The sequence below is a fragment of the Calliphora vicina genome, chromosome 3 (assembly GCF_958450345.1).
Source record: "Calliphora vicina chromosome 3, idCalVici1.1, whole genome shotgun sequence".
In the NCBI taxonomy this organism is placed as follows: Eukaryota; Metazoa; Arthropoda; class Insecta; order Diptera; family Calliphoridae; genus Calliphora; species Calliphora vicina.
The window spans coordinates 60885088-60907500 of record NC_088782.1 but is presented as its reverse complement, the minus strand read 5'-3'; the positions used below and the strand labels follow the sequence as shown (position 1 = coordinate 60907500).

Sequence of the window (22413 nt, the reverse complement as noted above, 5' to 3'; positions counted from 1 at the left end):
AAAAATTTCTAAGAGGATGTATAAGGAAATTATACTTTCTGAAAGCTAAGTTTTCATAAAATATTTTAAATGAAAAAAAAAAATAAAAATTTTAGTTACCGAGGGGACCAGGTCCATTCAAAAAACAACTATTTTTTATGTAAAATTAAACTTTAGGGCAAACATTCTCAAATCGCATATTCGATATCAAAATATAATAACCGATTTTAGATGGCCCAATATGCTTTTAATTATTTTGTAAAGGATTCCGATAACTCCGACCCTGGTATGGATATTATAGCCAAAAAACTAAAAATGTCCATTTTTGGGATTTTTCAACAATTTTTTGGAAATTGCGGGATTGCTGATAAAAAAATTTCAAAATTCGTTTTTATTTTTCTATTTTGAATAGAAAATTTTACATAACTGTGAAATTTCATTAAAAACTATTCATAAATAAATATTTTATTTCAATTCGAAAAATTTTTATCTATGCAAAAATTCAATAAAAAATATTTTTTGTCATATTTTTCAATAAAGTATTCCATGAATTTTTTAATTGTCAAAAATTATAAATATTTTTGAAAAATAGACAAATAGCTTGAACGAAATTATAATATATCGCATCATAAAATTTTCAATTCTATGTATAAATTTCAAAATAATCGAAAAAACCTTCTCCTGTAAAATTTGTGTTTTGTCACTTACGATAATTTGGCGCTAAGGGCTCGATGTAACCGATATGTAATTTTTTGTAGCTCATCCCAAGGACTATTTATATTTAAAATTTCAGCTCATTCGGATCATAAATGGAATTTTGGTGATTTTTTAAAAAAACACCACGTTTGAGGGATTACGCACTGGCCCCGCCCCTATTATCGCTAAGAAGCTGAACAACCGTAAATCAACTCGAAAACACCTTAGCTCCAACCATAAGAAATTACGTAACAATATCTCTAACATTTCCCGAGATACCGAATTATTTCAAAAAAAAAAAACTTTTCTAAACCACTGTGCTATGGTGAATTATTCTATTGGGTCAATAACTGGGGATAAAGAGTTATATCACCATCAAGTCTACATTTTTCTTTTGCGTTAATTTGAATTACAATTCGGGTAACCAATTACATGAAATTTTGAGTGTCGCATCCAATCATCACCATTTTTGATTCTAATAACGAAATTAATCAATCATTTAAAGTTCGTGAACAGTAAATTTTTGGTTAATTTATTTTCCGCTGTATTAATTTTTTTAGTACATTTTAAATTATACATTCAGTTTCCAAAGTATCATATTTTTTTTAAAATTTCTATATTTATACCCTTCAACTTCGTGATAAGGGTATATATAAGTTTGTCATTCCGTTTGTAATTTCTACATTTTTCATTTCCGACCCTATAAAATATATATATTCCGGATCCTTATAGATAACGGAGTCGATTAAGCCATGTCCGTCTGTCTGTTGAAATCAATTTTCTGAAGACCCCAGATATCTTCGGGATCCAAATCTTCAATAATTCTGTCAGACATGCTTTCGAGAAGTTTGCTATTTAAAATCAGCAATATCGGTCCATAAATAACGGAGATATGAGCAAAAAACCGGGACAACCTCGATTGTTTTACCTATTTTTGATATATATCTGGATTACTAGGTCATTAATATAGACAATATGGATATCTAATGATAGATATTTCAAAGTCCATTGCAACGATGTAGATAAGGCTATAGTAAGTTGGACCTACAATAGGTCAAAATCGGGAAAAATATTTTTTAACCCGAATTTTTTTTTCATCAAAAAATTCATTTTTTTTCATACATTTTTTTTCCAAAAAAAAAAAAAAATTAAAAAAAATTTCGAAAAAGATTTTTTAAAAAAATTTGAAAAAAGCTTTTTTAAAAAAAATTTGGAAAAAACTTTTTTAAAAAAAACTTGGAAAAAACTTTTTTTTGAAAAAAAATTAAATTTAGTTTACCTAAAAATATTTAAAAAAATTTATTTTAAAGTATAATTTGGTGAAGGGCACAGCCGAATATAGCTCTCTTACTTGTTTTGATTATTTTTGTGCTTAACATTAAATAATTTTATTTCGAATATTTTATAGTTTTTATATTTTAAATATTTGAATATTTAATACCGTGAAAATTAATATTTGTTACAAACCTTAATACTTAATTCTAACTTAATATCTACCATCATAAATACATCATTGCGTATGGATGATATTATTAGGAAATATTATTTCCACACGCATACGCACTCAAGCTTGACACTTATATCGTGGTTGAAATCAAAAATTTAATATATTTTCTTAGGCAAATCATCTGTCATCGGGCGCTTGCTGACATCTATGGACCCAAAATGAATGTAAGTTAAATTCAAGGCGAATATATATACAAGGTGGTGTCGGTGGCGAATTCAGGAAAATTAATTTTATTTTTTATATATGGAGTTTGACATTCAAAATCACTCTGTCATTGTTTCGAATGTCAAACTCCATATATAAAAAATGCATGAATTCGCTCGTATTTGCCTAAATTCGCCACCGACACCACCTTGTATATAAATTCGCCTTGGTTAAATTGCTAATTATACCCTACACCACCATAGTGGGGAGGGTATTATGCGTTTGTGCAGATGTTTGTAACGCCCAAAAATATTAGTCTAACACCCACCTTAAAGTATACTGATCGACTTAGAATCACTTTCTGAGTCGATTAAACGATGTCCGTCCGTCCGCCAGCCAGCCAGCCGGCCAGCCATATTACATATTACTTTTTCGGCCCAAGGACCAAGCCTATTGAAACTGGCTGAAATCGGTCTATTATTTCACCTAGCCCCCATACAAAGTCCCCTCGAAATTGGACTTTATCGGTCATAAATGTTTAATTTATTTATGTATCTACACAAATTTCGCTACGAATAAGTTTTATATATACAAAATTCATGTCACTAAATTTTGTTACGATCGGTCCATAATTAGTCATAGCTCCCATATAGACCCGCTTCCGAAAATCACTTTAACGTGCATAAATCGCTTAAAAATGTTGGTATACACACAAAATTCAACATAGTTAAATTTAATATAGACATAAATCATACAACCTAATTTCAAGGTGATCGATTCATAATTGGTCATAGCTCCCATATAAGGCCCACTTCCGAAAATCACTCATGAATATAAATTATTGATATTTTAAAAGAAAAATATTTTTACTCATTTACTTGGTGTAGGGTATTATATGGTCGGGCTTGACCGACCATACTTACTTACTTGTTTTATTTGTATTTCAACCACTTACATTTCAATGGTAAATTCTCATTCGCAGCCATTTAAAAATAATTTTTTGTGATGAGAGAGTGACTTATTCGAGAACATTTTAGTTTTGGGGTTGAGAGAAACAGAAAAGAAACAAACAACACAAATTATCTAGATGAGTGATTTATAATTAATTTTTTTCGTAAAGATCAGCTTGTGACTTTTATTTGCGAACATGAAAAATAAATCGCAAAAATGCATTTGATGCAAATCAACGCTTAAATATATAAAATTTATCAAAAGATTAATAACAAATTAAAAAAACATTCTCATTTCTGTTACTCAGACTTCATTACTTCATATTTATCATCTTTCTTTCCATAATTTGTTAAAAATTACTAACAATGGCTGACTTCCAAAATGTTAGTTGCTTTGTATTTGAACAAAGTATACTGTTTCATAATGCCGGCATACAAAATGCTTACTGTGTATTAGAGTGACAATCAGTTGTATGGAAAACATTTTTTGTTAAAATTTTGAAGAGTGCCGGGTGGAATATTGTGACACTGGGCCTAAATGTTAAGTGCTGAAAATTTGAGCCAAATCGGGCAACGATTTCTGGACGCGCATCGAGGTCAAAGTTCAGATATATGCAAAATTTTACTGTTAATATGGAATAAATAGGTGAAACTCGTTAACTTTCTGGAATGTTTTCTAGAAATATGTAGATTTATTTATATTAATGAATATTACATTAAAAAAAAGTTTTGGAAATTAACCCTGTATCTCCTTTGGTTCAAAATGACCCAATACTGTATTATCGCCAAAATTAGAGAAAAATGCAAATTTTTCAGTTTTTGAAAAAATGTTGCTACTAAATAAATACTTTTGCAATTGAATGCAAAAGAATCGAAATATGTACGTAATTATCGTTGTAATGAAATATAAATGACAAAATTTGATTAAAAACTGTTAAAGTTATTACAAATTCGCCAGACCATTACCGTGTTTCAGGCCAATTGAACAAAAAATTTAGAAAAAAAATTTAGATATTTCGAGAAAAATTAAAATAAAAGCTCATTTTTACTTAAAATATGTCCATATTTACTTGTATATAAGTTTTTGTCTTCGTAGGATACCGTTAACCTATTCGCAGGTATGGCCAAAAAAAATAATTTTTTTAACGGCGGTTTCAAAACTCCATTTTCAAATTTTTAAAAATTTTGTTAAACAAATTTCAGATTTTTTCGATCGTCACATTGGGGTTTATTGAGATCAAAAGGTGAAGGTGAAGGTGAAGGTCAAAGGTCAAATTTTTCAATATTTGGAATTTCTAATGAAAAGATAGCGAAATGTTACATATTTTTGGGCCGATTTTCATGAAACTTGAGGAAAATGTATATTGGGGTCTAGCATTTACAACAACAGTGCAAAAATGAATTTTAACCTTTAAGAGGACTTGGGGTCAAAATGGTTGTGTTTTTCTTGATTTTAAAAGTTGAGAATAATTTGGACCCCAAGTGCTGCTGAGGGTTAATTTCCATTTTTGTGATGTTATTTTAAATTCTGGACTTTATGTTATATTTTCCTCAAGTTTCATGAAAATCGGCCCAAAAATATGTAACATTTCGCTATCTTTTCATTAGAAATTCCAAATATTGTAAAATTTGACCTTTGACCTTCACGATTCAAAGGTAATCGTTTTCCGATTTTAGTAAAACTTTCAGAACATATTTAAAATTATAAGGACTATAATATTATGAATAGGTTTTACTTAAAATTTATAACAGTAAGGAAATTGGACTCATTCGCCTAAATATGGACAAAAAATTAGTTTTTCTTGAAAAACGCAAAATTTCAATCGCAGGTACGGAAAAACTGTAAGAGGTATTGACATAATTTTTTCATATTTTTATTCCCTAAGGAGTGAGATCGAAAAATTCTTAACACACGTTTTTCATTACATTTTTTAACCCAAGTATTATTTGAATTTTTTTTTGATCAAGTTACCTTTGAAAAACATGTCAGTTATTATGTGTAATGTCAATTATATTAATTTTTTTGTTAATCTGATTAAAATGCGTGACCAGAAAAAAGTGCGTACTGAAATTATTAAATATTTTCAACAAAACCCAACTTGGTCTTACAAAAAGTTGGCCAAGCATACAAAGGTCTGCCGTCAAACTGTTTCCAATGTTATTAAACAGTACCGGGAGAACTTGTCAGTTGATAGAAAACCTGGTTCAGGTAGAAGGAATGGTCCACATGATGTTTCTAAAGCCAAAAAAATAGAACGCATTTTCAAAAGAGCTCCCAACACATCCGGTAGGAAAGCAGCCCGGTTAGCTCAGTGCTCGGACTATTTGGTACGAAAAGTTAAAGCTAATGCAGGTTTAAAAACATACAAGGCTCAAAAAGTTCCTGACAGGAACGCTACTAAAAATTTAGAGGCCAAAAACAGAGCACGGAAATTGAAGTCAAGTTTTATAAAAAAATATTCTTGCTGCATAATGGATGACGAAACGTATGTTCTGGCAGATTTTTCGCAACTTCCAGGTCAAAAATTTTATGTTGCTGATGCTCGAGGGAATGTTGAAGAAAAGTTTAGGACCCAAAAGCAGACAAAATTTCCCAGAAAGTTCTTGGTATGGCAAGCAATATGCAGTTGCGGCAAAAGAAGCCACTCATTTGTTACAACGGGCTCTATAAATACCGAAATTTACATCAAGGAATGTTTACAAAAAAGGCTGCTTCCATTCATAAGACTTCATAATGTGTCCACTTATTTTTGGCCTGACTTGGCATCCTGTCACTATGGCAAACAAGCCCTTGAGTGGTACAAGAACAATAATGTGGTATTTGTACCAAGAGAGGCAAATCCTCCAAACTGCCCGGAGCTAAGGCCAGTGGAGAGATATTGGGCTCTTGTTAAAAGAGAATTGAAGAGTACAAAAAAGGTGTCCAAAAGTGTGGTAGATTTTAAACGGAGATGGACTACATGTTCGAGCAAAGTGACAGAAAGCACTATAAAAACGTTAATGGAAGGGTTTCCGAAAAAGGTTCAAAATTTCATCACTAGTGATTAAAACTATAAAAATAATTTTTTTTGTAAATTGTAATAATAATTTCAATCAAATAAAAAAAAAATTAAAGCTGTAAGTTTAGTGGTTTCTTTTTTATAAACATATATGTATGTTAAGAATTTTTCGATCTCACTCCTTATTTTGATCTCAATAAACCCCAATGTGATGATCGAAAAAATCTGAAATTTGTTTAACAAAATTTTTAAAAATTTGAAAATGGAGTTTTGAAACAGCCGTTAAAAAAAATTATTTTTTTTGGCCATACCTGCGAATAGGTTAACGGTATCCTACGAAGACAAAAACTTATATACAAGTAAATATGGACATATTTTAAGTAAAAATGAGCTTTTATTTTAATTTTTCTCGAAATATATTAATTTTTTTTCCTAAATTTTTTGTTCAAGTGGCCTGAAACACGTTAATGGTCTGGCGAATTTGTAATAACTTTAACATTTTTTAACCAAATTTTGTCACTTATATCTCATTACAACGATAATTACGTACACATTTCGATTCTTTTGCATTCAATTGCAAAAGTATTTATTTAGTAGCAAAATTTTTAAAATATCTGAAAAATTTGCATTTTTTCCGAATTTTGGCGATAATACAGTTTTTGGGTCATTTTGACACAAAGGAGATGCAGGGTTAACTTCCAAAAAAATTTTTTTAATGTAATATTCATTAATATAAATAAATCTATACATTTCTAGAAAACAATGCAGAAATTTAACGAGTTTCACCTATTTATCCCATATAAATAGTATAATTTTGCATATATCTGAACTTTGACCTCGATGCGCGTCCAGAAATCGTTGCCCGATTTGGCTCAAATTTTCAGCACTTAACATTTAGGCCTAGTATCACAATATTCCACCCGGCACTCTTTGAAATCTAAAAAAAAAAAAATCGGCTGTCACTCTACTGTGTATACTATTTCAAAATGCCGCCAATGAGTATTTTGAACGCAGTAAAAAAACAATCACGCATCGGTTTTATAGTTGATGCTTTCTTTGATAATTTTTTATTTACGCACACAAATTTAAAAAGAAAAGAATATAGGGAATGGCCGACTCACAAATGGATGTAATATTATTTTTTTTGGATAAAAAACTTAATATAAGCACCAAATAAATACTTTTATATATTTTTCAGTGAAAAAAATTATAATATGCATTATGTTCATTTCATATCGTAAATGTAAACAAAGTGCATAGTTGCATTGTTTAGGAAGTTTAAATATGTACATAATTAAAATACCGTAGGAGAACTGCATACAAACTTTGTATTGATACATTTTGGAAGTCAGCCAATATGTTATTATATGTAAGTAAAAGATAAAGTAACAGTTATTAAGAACAAATGAATTGTTTATCTCACATCAAACCATTAAAAAACAACAAAAACGAATAAAGGTCATATCAATCCATTTAAATAAAAATCATTTTATAACTGTTATTTTCGGTGTTTTATTTTTATCACAAAAATATAAATCACAATTTGGGTTTTTTGGTATATGAACGAGTTATTTTCGATCTATGATTTCAACCTATTTTTGTTATTATTTAACACACAATTTATTTAAAAGAAAACGTAGAATAAATATACTTTCGTTTAATATTGAAATTCATTTCTTTTCAATATAATTTATGAAAACAATGGAAACATATGGGCAAGTCCCAGAAACAAACAAATTTTTAAATGAATCAAACTTCTTCTTAATTGTAATATTAGACTAGATTTGTATATTACATTTTATATATAAACAAAATGTATTTCGATGGTCATTCATACAAAAATGATTACCAAATCCAACACTAGCTCAGTATCTTAATTTTATACAAAAAAAAATAATTTTTTAATGTGTTTTTATCCTTACTTAATTAAGTGTTCACAAGATGGTTCGATTGACGGCTATAGTTTTGACCATTCAATTTAAATACAAATTATTTTTGAGTAATTTCACTTTGAATGGAATGTTTCACAACTTCTCACAGAAAAGGAGATAATTTTCAATCATCTGGATAATTTGTAACGAGCGTAACGTAACGTGCGTCACAAAATGTTCTCGGCTTTTTTTGAAAACGGCAAATGTTTGTTCATGCAAATAAGTTATATTAGAATTGTCTTTCATTCATCTTTCTATTAGCAAAATTCTCTAAAATTACGAAAACGCTTCAACTTTTAATGTTACTTCCATTTTTTCGATCAATTATTTAGCAAGAAATGGCAATTAAAAGGTAATATCTTATGTCATTTGGAATTGCACTTCAATCTCACTATAGCGTACAGTATACGTTGGAGGTATCTTATTTGAAAAACCAAAAACTTATCATATTTAAATATGAAAACGTGTACGAATGAAACGTTCGTCACGTACAGGACACACTTAGAAAGGTGACTGCGATGAAACAGCTGATTATTTTTCTATTCAGTTTGAATTGTCAATTCACTTGTGGTTGTTGTGGCGAATACTACAACAAACCCAAAATCAAAAACAACAACTGGCAACTTTGACAGTTCACCTACCTTTTAACAAAAACAAAGTTCCTGTCCTTCGCCTGGGTAACGATCTTGAAGCGATGCAAGGGCTTATATACACTCTGTGGTCTAGACCTCCCTTGTGATTGAGCGTAATACGCTGTTGTAAGTAGTTGCCTAGTCCACGCACGCCGTCACTGCGGGGATGGTCCGTTGTTTACGTGCCTATTCGTGGGAACAAAATTGAGAAGGAAAATAATTTAAAACCAACAACTACTGAGGTGACTTCCGATTTCAGGGATACTAAGGAATCGGAAGGGGGGTTTCGGACAGCACCCTAGAAGGTGATTTAATCCTGACGGACGTTCATGCTCGGATTCTGGAGCACGAAGGACAGGTGTTGAAACTAGATGTGGATGGGTCTTTTGGGACTGTCGAAAGACTCCTTTGGGGAAACTAGTGCCACTCAGAGGTTGGAGGAGTTGGTTCTGTTATCTGATGATGAGCATGAAATCACTATGATTGCTGCTCAGAATCAGGTGACGGAAGCATCCCCTCCCACTGCTAGTGACAAGGACAACCAGGGGAGCCGATCGGCAGAAGACGATCCACATGGCGCTAAGGTCGCCAATCTTGTTCGGCAGGTCGCCGTGGAGGAGTTGCCTAATGCCACTCCACGAGATACTGAAAAACCAGGCCGAACGAAAGAAGATAGGTCAAAAAATGGCACAAGGAAATCTCTAGCCTTTCTGGCAAAGATGGGAAAGCGAGATCCTGGGTCATTAACTGCAAAGGAGAAGTACCTTCTCAAGAAACACAGACAGCATGTCGCCAGATTTGAAAGAATCTACGGCCCTGTAAGTGTACTCTTGGGAGAATCTTCTCCTGTTGAGCAGCAAGTGGTAGCTGCTGTCGATCTGGCTGACACCCAAAAGGGTATAAGGTCGACAGCTCCAACCACTAGCAGTGCGGTAAAATCTAAGGAGTGGGTTGGATCCGATCAACTGTTTTATGGGTGCGCAGTTTTCACTGACGGTTCCAAAATGGATTCTGGTACAGGGGCCGAGGTTTATTTGGTTGACCAAGACATCAAGCGCTCATATAGACTCTCTAACGAGTGTAGCGTCTTCCAGGCAGAGATCTTCGCGATCTGGAAAGCCACAGAGTTGATAAAGGCACACGTAAATAGAGGGGCACTAAAGGCTTTGGAATGTCATTTAGTACACTCCAACCTAGTAGAGGACTGTAGGAGAGCTCTGGAGGAGCTATTGGTACACTACTCGCTGAGATTGTGTTGGGTACCAGGGCACTGTGATATACAGGGTAATGAGGTAGCAGATAAACTGGCTAGACATGGTTCTGATCTGGATCATGACACTAGGGAACGGGCTGTTAGACCACCCATTTGTCACTACTATAGGGTAATCTACGGAAGATTCCGGGACTATACGAATCAATCCTGGGGCAGTAGAACAGATTGCAAAGTGTCCAGGGCCTTATGGCCAAAACTGAATGCGAACGCGAATGGAACACTGTTAGAGTTGGATAGGTATAATCTCAGGATTCTAGTAGGAGTGATAACCGGTCAATGCTCAATTGGAGCCTTTAAGGGTAAATGAGATAGTGGCACACAGGACTTCTGTAGAGTGTGTGGGGATGCAGAGGAGCTAGAGATAGTAGAGCACATTATGTGCAACAGCCCTATGCTACAGGGTCACAGACTTAGATGGCTAGGAAATAGATTTCTGGACGAACTTGGTAGTGTTGCTGGCTGCAAACTAAGCAACATACTAGGTTTCATTAAGGGAATAGGGTGGCTATTTAAGGGACGTTCTACGGCGATTCAAAATCCGTAAAAAGACTTCTCTTTCTTTCTTTCTTTCTTTTTCTTTTTTAACAGGCGGAACTTTGGACTATTTTCTTACTCTAAGGCTATCCTCTTTTTCTGTATCTATTGAAGGGAATCACAATGGACCTCAAGGTCTCCCAGTGGAAGTGCACATAGTGTACACCCCTTCCTAACCTAACCTAACCTTTGTATTGTTGTATTTGTTGTAGTGATGCAGTCACCTTTTTAAGTGTGCCCTGGTCAGGTATGATTTGCCCATATTTAAATACTTTTACCCCTGTCTATACCTGATAAATTTTTATCATTATAAAAGTCAAAATGGTTGTCAAGATAAAAAATTATCAGGTATAGTCTCCATTTATTAGTATTATTGCCTTGTTATAACAAAATTGTTAGTGCTTTTGCACTCCAATCCAATCACCATCCAATAAAGTCCTTATGTTGGACCTGTTGAACAACTGGCTACTGGCGAAATGTAGACATTATAGTGCTCCAACTCCGTATCTCCTAATCTGACTGCAATACCCTGAACTTCAAGATATTGTTTTGTAGGAAAGAAAAAGCTCTATACTGCACGGTGTTATGTATGATAAATGTGATGCCTCCACCGTTGCCTCTGGTGAGGTCTTTTGGAGAAGGTTGTATACGTTGCAACTTTGTCAACACGATGTTGTGTTGGCGCAACATCATCATCGTCAGTTTATGCCACACCTCCATCCTCTTCACCGCAATCACAACAAGAGCACCAAGTACAACATATGCAGTAGCAGCAACTGGTTGTGTCAAGATGACGAATGTAGTTCATCTAGATGAGGAGACCGGTTACTAACGGTCAGACAACATAATGTGTTGTTGATTAGACAGTTCTTGTTGGTCAGCACAATCATCAGATTCTGATGCAGGATCACCTTCCCCGACAAATCCAGACGGAATTTCGCAGCGACATCCAAAACGAACGACTACGGACGATTGTTAATTGCAAGTGCTCGGAAAACGTTGCATCAAACTGCGGTTTCTGAAGTCATTACAGGCTAAATGAACACCCCCCTACGATTTTGGATAGTGAGAGACCCAGGCATTCAAGAGCAATATTGGCACAATTAAGAGCCGGTTGGCGCAGTTTCCTCAACTGCTACCAAGAACGAATAGTTCCTGGAACTTTAAACCGCCTGCCATCAAAGTCATCACGACACTTTGCACGTATTCAATTGTTCCACCAAGTCTACAAATTTCCGCCCCATAGAACTAGGATTAAGCCCAACTGAAGTGGCGCAGTTTCTCTAGCTCCCACTACCACCTACAGACATCAACACAAATACGTAATTAAAAACTTTATTCTTATAATTTCAAAAAACTATAGGCCACAGTCGAACTGTGACGTGTGCTTTTACCAACTATGTGGCTTTCCAGATCGCGTAGATCTCTGCCTGGAAAACGCAGCATTCTAGAGACTGACCGTTTAGTACCGTTGTCGAACATATAAATCCAGTTGATAGGATCCAATCCATTCATGCCTACTGGGGGTGAGACACCGAAATTAAAGGTCGTGACATTATGATCCAAGATTCCCGTGCGAATATTTTCCTGACCGATAAGACCTGCCTCATACAAGGTGGCGCAAAAGTAATCCTCCTATCAGAAAATGCTATAAATTTTGTGATTGGCCCCTAATGTCAGTTCTGTTTTGACATTTGTGTAGTAAACACATGCGAAATACACGTTAATAAACAGTGTTACGCTACACTGCTCCAGAACGCGGAATATTGCCATCTTTAATCACTACCAAGAGGAAGATGATTTTTCATAAAAAATAATCATGAGTGATGAGGCCCATTTCCATCTTAGCGGTTACGTAAATAAGCAAAATTTACGCTTCTGGGGCACTGAAAATCCGCGTGTAACCCACGAAGAGCCATTACACCCGCTCAAAGTCACTGTATGGTGTGGAGGAGTCATCGGACCTTTTTTCTTCGAAGACGTCGCGGGTCAAACGGTTACTGTGAATGGTGAGCGCTACAGAGCAATGATCAACGAGTTCTTTTTGCCGCAACTTAATGAATTGGGATTGGAAAACATGTGGTTCCAACAGGACGGTGCAACGGCACACACTGCACGTGCCACAACCGATATGCTGATATGCCGTTGTGGCGATTTGCACTGACCAGCAAGATCGCCAGATTTGACCGCTCCAGACTTCTTTTTGAAGTCGCGGGTTTATGTCAAAAAGCCTCAGACTCTTGCAGCTCTTAAAGACAATATCCGTCAAGAATGTGAGGACCTATCGCCGGAAGTTTTGGCCAAAGTGATGGAAAATGCCATAAAAAGGGCTCAAATGACAATCAACTGTGGCGGCGGCCATTTACATGACATCATATTCTCGACTTGATGTAAAAAAAAATTAAAAGACCAAATAAAAATAATCCACAAGAAGAATCAAAGTTTTTAATTTTTTTTTTAATTACAGCCAAAAAACATTGGAAGTTTACTTTTGCGCCACCTTGTACAATATCATAGTGAGTCCTTCCCGCAATGGTTTCATTAACGAGGACTCAAATAGCCTAAGTAAGTTCCTTTCCATGATATGAAACTTTCTTTCAAATTTTTGCAGACCATGTTTTTTCAGTAAAAGCAATAATTCTTTATTTGTTGAGTCCCCTAATTCTTGTGTTAGTCTGTATATTAGTACTTATTAAGAGCAAAAATTAAATATCGTTTTGTGCTTTTTTGTTTATTATAAAACAAGAACAAATACAGCAAACAAAAATTATACAAAATAGTAATTAAAAGCTAACAAATGCTTATATAGTACATACATATTTACCTACATACATATATGTAGTATGTATGTGGTTAAAAATGTATACTGCAACCAAAAGAATAAAAGACTAGCAACGACCAACAGAAATTTCTGCTGAGCTAGTATTATTTATATACATAAAACAAAAAAACAATGATAATTAACTAAATATTAAATAAAAAAAGTAATAAAGCAATTATTGCTGAAATAAACAAAACACAAACTCACAAAATAAAACCAGAGCAAGAAATGAAATAAGAATAAATGCTGAAATAACCGGAAAATAACTAAATTTAAAAAAAAATTAACTATTTCAAGTACAACCAATGACCCATATTTAAAAATTAAGGTAAAAGCCAACCATTTAAAGAAATTGCGGTAACAAGAATTACAAATGTAAACAAAGAGATTAAAAGAGGAAATAAATAATATCTCAAGAAATGTACAGCCTACTTTAAGGATTTTAAAAAAATATGTAAAAGTTAAACAATTTGAGTGGGGTTTTGTAACTATTTTACAAATGATTAAAAATCTTTATTTAAAGCACGTTTAATAATAAATAAGAATTATTTAATAAATAAGAATTCAAAGTGTTTTATTTGAAATATAAATATTAAAATATAATATAGTAGAGTAAAGTATTAGTTTCATTAAAAACTTAGTATAAACTAGAACGAACGTGTTTTAAAATCGCATCAATAGAAAAATGTTTGATTTAAAAAGTTTAGTAAGTTCATCAAATCATGAATATTTAGCATTGATTTAATGTATTTAATCTTTGTTTGTTTAATTTTCAAGTATTACCACGGTATAAGAGCACTGTTAATGTTAACAACACACATCATATTAATTGCTGGTGAAAAAGTTCTCAATGAAGCCAACGATTGTGGTTGTGGCCGAAAGTCTGGTTAATTATAAAATCCCTGGCAAAACAAACAAAACATTGTGATATGTTGTTTATGAATAATTAAAGAAAATGTATTACATTGGTATAAATAAAATAAAGAAAATTTGTATTTGTATTGCAAACAGCTGAAATTTTACAATAAAAAACACTTGCATTGATGTCTTGTGGTGTGTGGAAAAGTTTTAAGACAAAGTGTATGAGTGTGTAAATATATGGATGTTATAATTAAGTCTATTAATAAATAATTTAATAATAATTGTTTTGGGAGAAAAGTTAGAAAACAAAACAAGGGAAAAGGGAAGAAACAAAGAAATGTGTTAAATAAACAGAAAAATAAAATAGAAAATAAAATAAATATAAAAGCAATTAAGCTGCTTAGCAGCTAGCATTATTATTATTGGTTATATTATTTGTATGTATTCGTTCCAGTTGTGTCAGTCTCTCCAATAGATTTGCAAATTGTTGTGCCAGTTGTTTAACACCACTCAGTTCATGCTGTACCCCCGTTACTTTTCTAATATGCAAGGTTTCCATATACATTTTCTTGTACAATTCGGCCCATTGTTTGGTATCCTTTACCCCACTCAGCCACAGTTTTATAAGATTTTTCAGAGCAAACTGTAAACGACTCTCAAACAATAGAATGTGTTTTAGAAATTCCCCCTCACTGTTGGTATTTTGTGTAGCGGCCGCAGCAGCAGCGGCCGCTGTCGCTGTAGATGTTGTTAGTTCAGCCGAAGAGTTTAAATTTGTGACAGCATATTCGAATAGTGTTTTGGAATTGAGGCAAATTTCTAATGCCTGTTGGAGGTTTTTGATTTTTTTCATATTGTTGTTGGAGTCTGAAAATTTTCAAAAATTTATTTATTAATATTTATAACTTTAAAATTATATGGTGTAAGTAATTACTTTCTGCCAAAAATTCTTGCAAAGAAATTCGCTCTAACTGCACAATTAAATAGTCTCCTGCTTCCTTAAGAGAGTCCAATATATTGGCTGACTTTTCATAATGATATTTGCACAGCTGTAGTGTAGTTTTTGGCAAACTTGATGAGTCCGTGCAATTATTACGCAACTGACTGTAGTGGAAAGAGGCAATTCTGTGGAAAAAAAGAGTTAAATATAAATATAAAACATATTTTAGGTTATAACTTTAACTCAGAGACCGAAAATAAGGGCTCCACTTATTTTCAAATGGTTATTAGCTATAATTTATAATTCAAATCGTTATCTGTTTTAAATATAATAATTTACTTACCTTTTATGTATTAAACCTGAACGATAAGTATACAAGATTTGTCGAGATCCCGGATGTTCAACATCGCAAAGTTTCAACGATTTTTGTAACAAATCTGAAACCTCTTTTTCTAAATCATTGCGACAAACCTAAGACAACAATAAAATGTAATAAAACATATAATTTAGAGAAAATTTTAAATTTTAAAAATGTAATAAAAAGTTAAAGACAAATCTAAGTTTCATTACACAACTTACCTGCTGCTCAGTACTACTATAGTCCTGCAATTGTTTGGCCAATGTAAAAGTGGCAGTCGATAGCTCCCAATTAACCAAATCCCACAGCTCGGCATTCGATTTACGAGAACCCAAAACATCTTTGGCTTTTTCATAATACGAAAAGGCTTCATTGTAAAACATTTTTTGTTGTTGTATCATATCGATGCTAATAAAATAAAAATTGTTCCATTACTTCAAAAGAATACAGACAATTTAACACTAAAAAAAAACTTACTTTTCATGTGGTATCACTAAATGGCCTCTAAAACGCATAAATCTACCCATGTTACAGTACAAAAATGCCAAATTAATATTGTCTTCAACTATATTAAAAGCCTTAATGCCACGTATTAAACAATCATACGATTTCATGGCCAATTTCAAATATAAAGGTTCTTCTTTTTTGGCAGCCATTTCGGTGTCTTCACTTGCTTCAGCTACTTCTATGTTGTTTTCAATGTTTTCCTTGGATTTTTGTTGAGCCGTATCATTGGAGTTGTTGGTGTCAGCATTATTTTCTTGTACATATTTTGTGTATTCCTCTTGAGCCCAAAACATGTACTTAACGCCCAATTCATTGCGTACATTACCCAAACGTCTCAGTAGTTCATGACGAGCTTCCTCATCTGTATTATCGCCAATGGAGCTCTTCACATGTTCTAAAGCATTTTCGTAACATGCACAACTGGAGGCCATTAGGAATTCAATATTATCCTGGGGTTCAATCAGTTCCAGGCAGTCATCTGAGTCTGAATTAGAAAAGAAATAGTAACGGTTTTGAGTGGTTTTTTGAATTTTAAAATCGAATGTTGTCGATTCTGTTCTTTAAGTTTAGGTAAAATTCGGCTAAATTACATTAATTCTGGTTTAGACCTAAAAGTTTAGAGACACCATCAATTCCGCGGTAGCTGGATATGGACCCACCCAGTCGAAGTACACATTTCCTTTGACTTGATCTACATGCATAACCTCTTGCTTAAATGTTGTAAAATTGTTTATAACAATAACAACAACCTGCCACATATTCCCACAACAGCCGGTTCTACGCACCGGAATGACCCGAGTTCACTCGGCCAAGGGCTCAGCAAATGCTGCAGCTGCTACAACAACAACGTGCCACACAGCTCATGCCACATTGGACATTATGCTCGAGCGAGGAGGTGATGTTTGAAATTTTTTGAAATTCAAAGATTTATGGGGTAAAAACATCTGAATTCTTATACATATCTTCTAAACTAGTAAAAAATAGCAGGCAGGGAAAACCAGCTACAATTCCAAACATAAAAGCCAACAAATTTCAGTATATCCCGACAAAAATACATACATTCCCGTAAAACTTACCCAACTCTTTTTCCAATTCTTTGAGTATGAATTTCTCCGACTCATAGCTCCTACTGAAATCCTGCATATGTTCTTCAATATTTTGCCAATCTTTAGTCATTTGAAATAAACAATCGCCAGCACGCCCCAATAAACAACTTTTTTGTGATACCAGCGATGTCATGTACTTCAATACCACCTGCTGGCATTTGCATGACATATAGATGGCCCTCAAACTTGAGCCATATTTCTGCTCGACATAGTTATGTTCAGCCAAGGTGGCATAAGTTAGGCAAGCTTTTTCCAACAGTAACAATTTAAGATGAATATTCCAGGAACCAAAGAGTTGAGAATTAAAACTAACAGCAATCTGTTGAGGTAGCTGCGATTGTTGTTGCTGTTGCGAATTGGCTGTTGCCAGTGGCTTTAAATCTTTAATATGAGATTTTTTAACTTTTGATTTTTTTGTTTTAATTTCCTGCACCGCTTCATCGTCACTATCCACAGATTTATTACTAGACAATAAGGCCTTTTGTGCGTTCAGTGACTCATAGGGCAGAGGTATAGGTTTAAAGGGTTTGGCCATATTGGGATTTTGTTCTTCGTGTATAATTTTTTGTTTTTCCTCATCTTTGGCTCTAGCCTCAGTCTCTTTAACGAATTTCTCCTCATTTTTATTAAAAAACTGTAAGCAGGATAAACCTTTACTAATATGTTCCAAAGCTATGGAGCATCTTTCTTCCACCGAAGCCACCAAAGGTGATGGTCTTTGATTTCCTGTTTTAGTGGTAATATTATCCAGATGAAACTCTTTAAGAGTATCACAGATATTCTGTACGGCCACATTTTGATCTTTACTCAATTCTTGGAAATTAAATAATTCTTCATGGTTGCTAAAGGCGCCATAATCTTCATCATCTTCCTCTTCTTCATCGTCGTACACGGATTGTGTATCAGAGTCATTGTCACAGGTGTCAAATTTGGGATCCTTAGGATCTATACCGGCTGGTATATGCAAGTCGGAGAGTATATAGTGGGAAGAGGTAACAATTTGAGGATATTTCTCCTTGGGCAACAGTTTTATACAATTGTCCAACAACGCCCTTATATTGCCAGCCGTTTTGGCTGTAATTTGTGGAGAACGATTTTTCATATTACGTGCCACGGTGTACAGTAACATGGCAACTGGTACTGTAAAAGGATTTTCCTGCTTCTCATCACATTCCGATGAATTTGATTGATTTTTGCACAATGTAGTCAGATCATACAATTTCACCACATCATCATTACGTCCCTTGAATAACCAATACGTATGTCCCTCTTTGGTGGCATTGGCTTTAAGGAAAGCCAATATATTTTGAGCCACATTACGCACCACCTGTGGGGAAAATTGTGAGTTTTCCAAATATGGTAAATCTTCGGTCTTGATGATTTCATATTTCTGCACAATGCCATCTAAATGGTAGCACATTACCACTTCAGGCACATTGCACATAAGGTTATCCAGCCAATAGTCTATGCCTGTCAACACATTAATAGGTTTGTTCATGTCACGCAATCTCAAACTAATACAAGGACGATTTGGTCCTCCAAATATGGGCATATCTGTGCCGATCAACATGCGTATATCTTCAAAAGTCCAAACTACATTACGCTGAAAGACATGTGAAGAATTTGGATCGGGTACATTTTCCTCCACCTTTGGCTCTGGTAGTAAAGGATTTTTAATGGGCAATGTTGTATTCTTCTGAGAACTTTCCTGCTGGTTATTAGAAACTTCTGTGTTGCCTGATTGTTTTAATGAATAGTATAAAAACTTGGAAAGTAAATTCTTTGTTTGTATAGCTTCGCGTGATTTGTCTTTCAAACAAAAATTGTGGCCGCCGTCGCCATAGGCCAAAATTTGTTCGAGTATAAAAGATCTTAGCCATTTCCAATCATCATCTGCTTTACGCAGCAAATACTTCTGTATATCGAACTCGTCCAAGAGTATAGTATTTCCCACTTTGTGCACTATCATGCTGATAGCTCCCTGGGATGTATAGGGTAGTTTCAATAATTTTTTGATATTCTCAGCATCTGCCACTACGTCTACCTCACCCACACAATCGGGAAACATATGGGCCATGCGAAAACTGGCAAATCCAGGACTATGATACAAAGCTTGATGCAAACCATAGCTATTATCGGCAGTGGTCAGCCAATTGGATGGGGGTAGATTCAAGTTGGTATTACACTCCAAACGATTGAATTTCACCGGCACTTGTACCTGAGAAAACTTAACCACAGCCTTAGACTTGACAGTCTCCTCTACTTCGTGAGGCTCTACATTCTGACACACATCAATCTAAGGTGGAAGAAAATTTAATTTGTTTTAAAAAATATTTACTTTTTAATACTTTACATTTACCTCATCGGCACTTTCCATGGTATTTTTTTAAGTTTTTTATGCATAAGCTGTGTGTTTTGTAGTATTTTTTTTTCTTTTTATTTCAATTATTTTTTTCAAGTTATTCTAATTCTTTCCAGAAAATCGACGTATTATTTTCTTCTTACCATTAGAATCGATCAACAACACAAAAACTCATAAAACAACAACAAAAAACGTTTGCGGCTGTTTTTGACAGTCAGCTGTTTGAAAGTGTTGTCAATACTGCTGGAGTGTTAAATATAAAATAACACTATTATTTTATGAGACATCCTGTGAACACTGTTTCCTGGTATAAATTAAATTAAGTTTTTATCCAAGTTTGCAAGGTTCTGGAAAAAATATCTTTCAATTTCCTAATAACGATTGAAAATCACAATTCCTTTGTAGTTGCACAAACAGCAGTTAATACGAACTTTGGGAATAAATCTAGTTTATAGACACAAAGCAAAAAACAAAACCTTGGAATTGATGGTAAACAAACAATTTTCGACGCTGAACCATATTTTCCGAGTTGTCTGAAATTTAAACGCTAATTATACCCTTCACCTTCGTGAGAAGGGTATATATAAGTTTGTCATTCCGTTTGTAATTTCTACATTTTTCATTTCCGACCCTATAAAGTATATATATTCTGGATCCTTATAGATAGCGGAGTCGATTAAGCCATGTCCGTCTGTCTGTCTGTTGAAATCAATTTTCTGACGACCCCAGATATCTTCAAATCCAAATCTTCAATAATTCTGTCAGACTTTCGAGAAGTTTTCTATTTAAAATCAGCAAAATCGGTCCATAAATAACGGAGATATGAGCAAAAAACCGGGACAACCTCGTTTTTTGATCTATATATGGATTACTAAGTCATTAATATAGACAATATGGATATCTAATGATAGATATTTCAAAGTCCATTACAACGATGTAGATAAGGCTATAGTAAGTTGGACCTACAATGGGTCAAAATCGGGAAAAATATTTTTTTAACCGAATTTTTTTTTTGATCACAAAATTGTTTGCCTAAATTTTTTTAAAAACAAAAATAAAACTAAAAAAAAAAAATTTGGAAAAAACTTTTTTTTAAAAAATATTAAAAAACAATTAAAAAAAATTAAATTTTGTTTACCTAAAAATATTTAAAAAAATTTATTTTAAAGTATAATTTGGTGAAGGGTATATAAGATTCGGCACAGCCGAATATGATACTTGTTTTATCATATTTTTGATATTTGTTATCGGATTGAAATACTTTTTATATCGTTTGAAAAAGAGTCTCATGTTTGGTTTTAACCGAAAACCCGGCAATTATTCTTTGGTTATGTTTTTTTTTTCTTTTTGAGCTATTTCTAGGAGAAAAATAAAATAATTTTGAACTCGAAAACAAGCTAGTTATTATAGTATGTCATATGGCTTAGATTTTTTCCAACGGATATTTTTTAGTTTGTAGCAGAAGTTCATTGTGACTAAACGTATTGACAATGCCTAATAATCTAAATACCGAAGAAATTGAAGCTGATGGATTACTAGCATTGTCAGCAATTCAAAGCCTCTCTCGAAAACGGGGAAGAGCCAAGCTGTCTGAGAACGTATACCTTTCTAACACTCCATCAACTTTGAAACCAAAACTCTCATATGAAAGCGCTCCTTCAGGTTCAATTCGTTTCAATGGTATTGAGCATTGGCCGGAGTAAACACCTGTAAAACGTATATGTAAAGTACCAGGATGCAAAGGATATTCCAGATAAATGCAACGTCCACCTTTGCATTCCATGAAAAATGATGTAAGTTGTTGATTTATTTCTATATTTGAATTAGTTTTATATTCAGCCCAATTATGAATAAAAATTCCGCGTGAGTTTTTTCCCTTTTCTCATTTTTCCTATTCAAATTCAATGGGAAAAAACTCCCGGGGAACAAACTCCCTCGGAATTTTTTATTCATGATTGGGCTGATTATTTCTTTTTTCAGGGGCATATACAGATGTTGACCTACTCTTGGACCAGAATGAATTCATATTTTTATAGTGTTAGTTTAAGTTTCAAACAAAAAAAAATATTAATCCAATAAGAGTTTAGCCAAAAATTCGTTCAAATGTCAGTGTTTAGTAAACATGTCTTCAATACTTTAAATATATTTATTTGATAATAATCTGGTATAAAATAATTCCATTGTCCTTTATAAATACAAAGTAAAAAATCTTAAACATTTTCTTCTGCCCTTTTCAAACGCAATTCCTCTCTATGTTTATGAGTAACTTCTAAAAATTTTATATATTCCTCGTCCAAATCCTCCTCCACAGCATCGTCATTTCTAATTTCATCTTCTAAATTTGTTCCGCCGCTGGATGATTGCATGGTCTCCTCAAATTCATCATTGTTGTCCTCCTCTTCCGATGATGTCTCATATTCATTGGCATATTTTTCCAGTAGCATCAGCTGTTGGTCGTTGCTATCATCTTTCCAGGCATTATGTTGTTTGGTATGAAATTCTATGGCCGAGCAATATGTTTGCCACCACAGTTGTAAGCCTTGTGAATAAGAGGTTATTGGACTAATTGCTGGATTTTGAGTTTTACTGGTGGGATAATTATTAAGTTTTCGTTGGTTTGTTTTGATTGTGTTTTTGTTGTTGTATTTATAAGATGCGGCAGATGTTGATGCAGGCAGTTTTATCTGTGATTCCTTTTTTCGTTGTTCAGCTTTTTCTTTCTTGCGTCGCTTTTGATACATCTTGCGTTTTGTTGGTCTTTTCATTTAAGGAATAATACTTTTAATTAATTTATATTTTGTGGAGAATGTTTG

At 33.6% G+C, this 22413-nt stretch overlaps 1 protein-coding gene across 1 annotated transcript; it reads right to left on the bottom strand.

Annotated features, from left to right (window-relative positions):
* Positions 1-13941: 13941 nt before the first annotated feature.
* On the bottom strand, positions 13942-19745 carry LOC135954302 (erythroid differentiation-related factor 1). Its single transcript, XM_065504413.1, has 7 exons — positions 19598-19745; positions 17209-19534; positions 16103-16616; positions 15847-16033; positions 15611-15738; positions 15262-15452; positions 13942-15194 (listed from the first exon to the last, which is right to left on the bottom strand). The coding sequence occupies exons 1-7, from the start codon at positions 19613-19615 to the stop codon at positions 14728-14730; spliced, it is 3831 nt and encodes a 1276-aa protein (XP_065360485.1). The 5' UTR covers positions 19616-19745; the 3' UTR covers positions 13942-14727.
* Positions 19746-22413: the final 2668 nt, after the last annotated feature.

Excerpts from the sequence above, each read along its gene's own strand:
- LOC135954302 (XM_065504413.1), bottom strand. Across the intron at positions 16,617-17,208 it reads AGAATTGGAAAAAGAGTTGG|ACTCAGATGACTGCCTGGAA; the intron begins GTAAGTTTTACG and ends TTTCTAATTCAG. Across the intron at positions 15,195-15,261 it reads GCAAGAATTTTTGGCAGAAA|ACTCCAACAACAATATGAAA; the intron begins GTAATTACTTAC and ends GAAAATTTTCAG.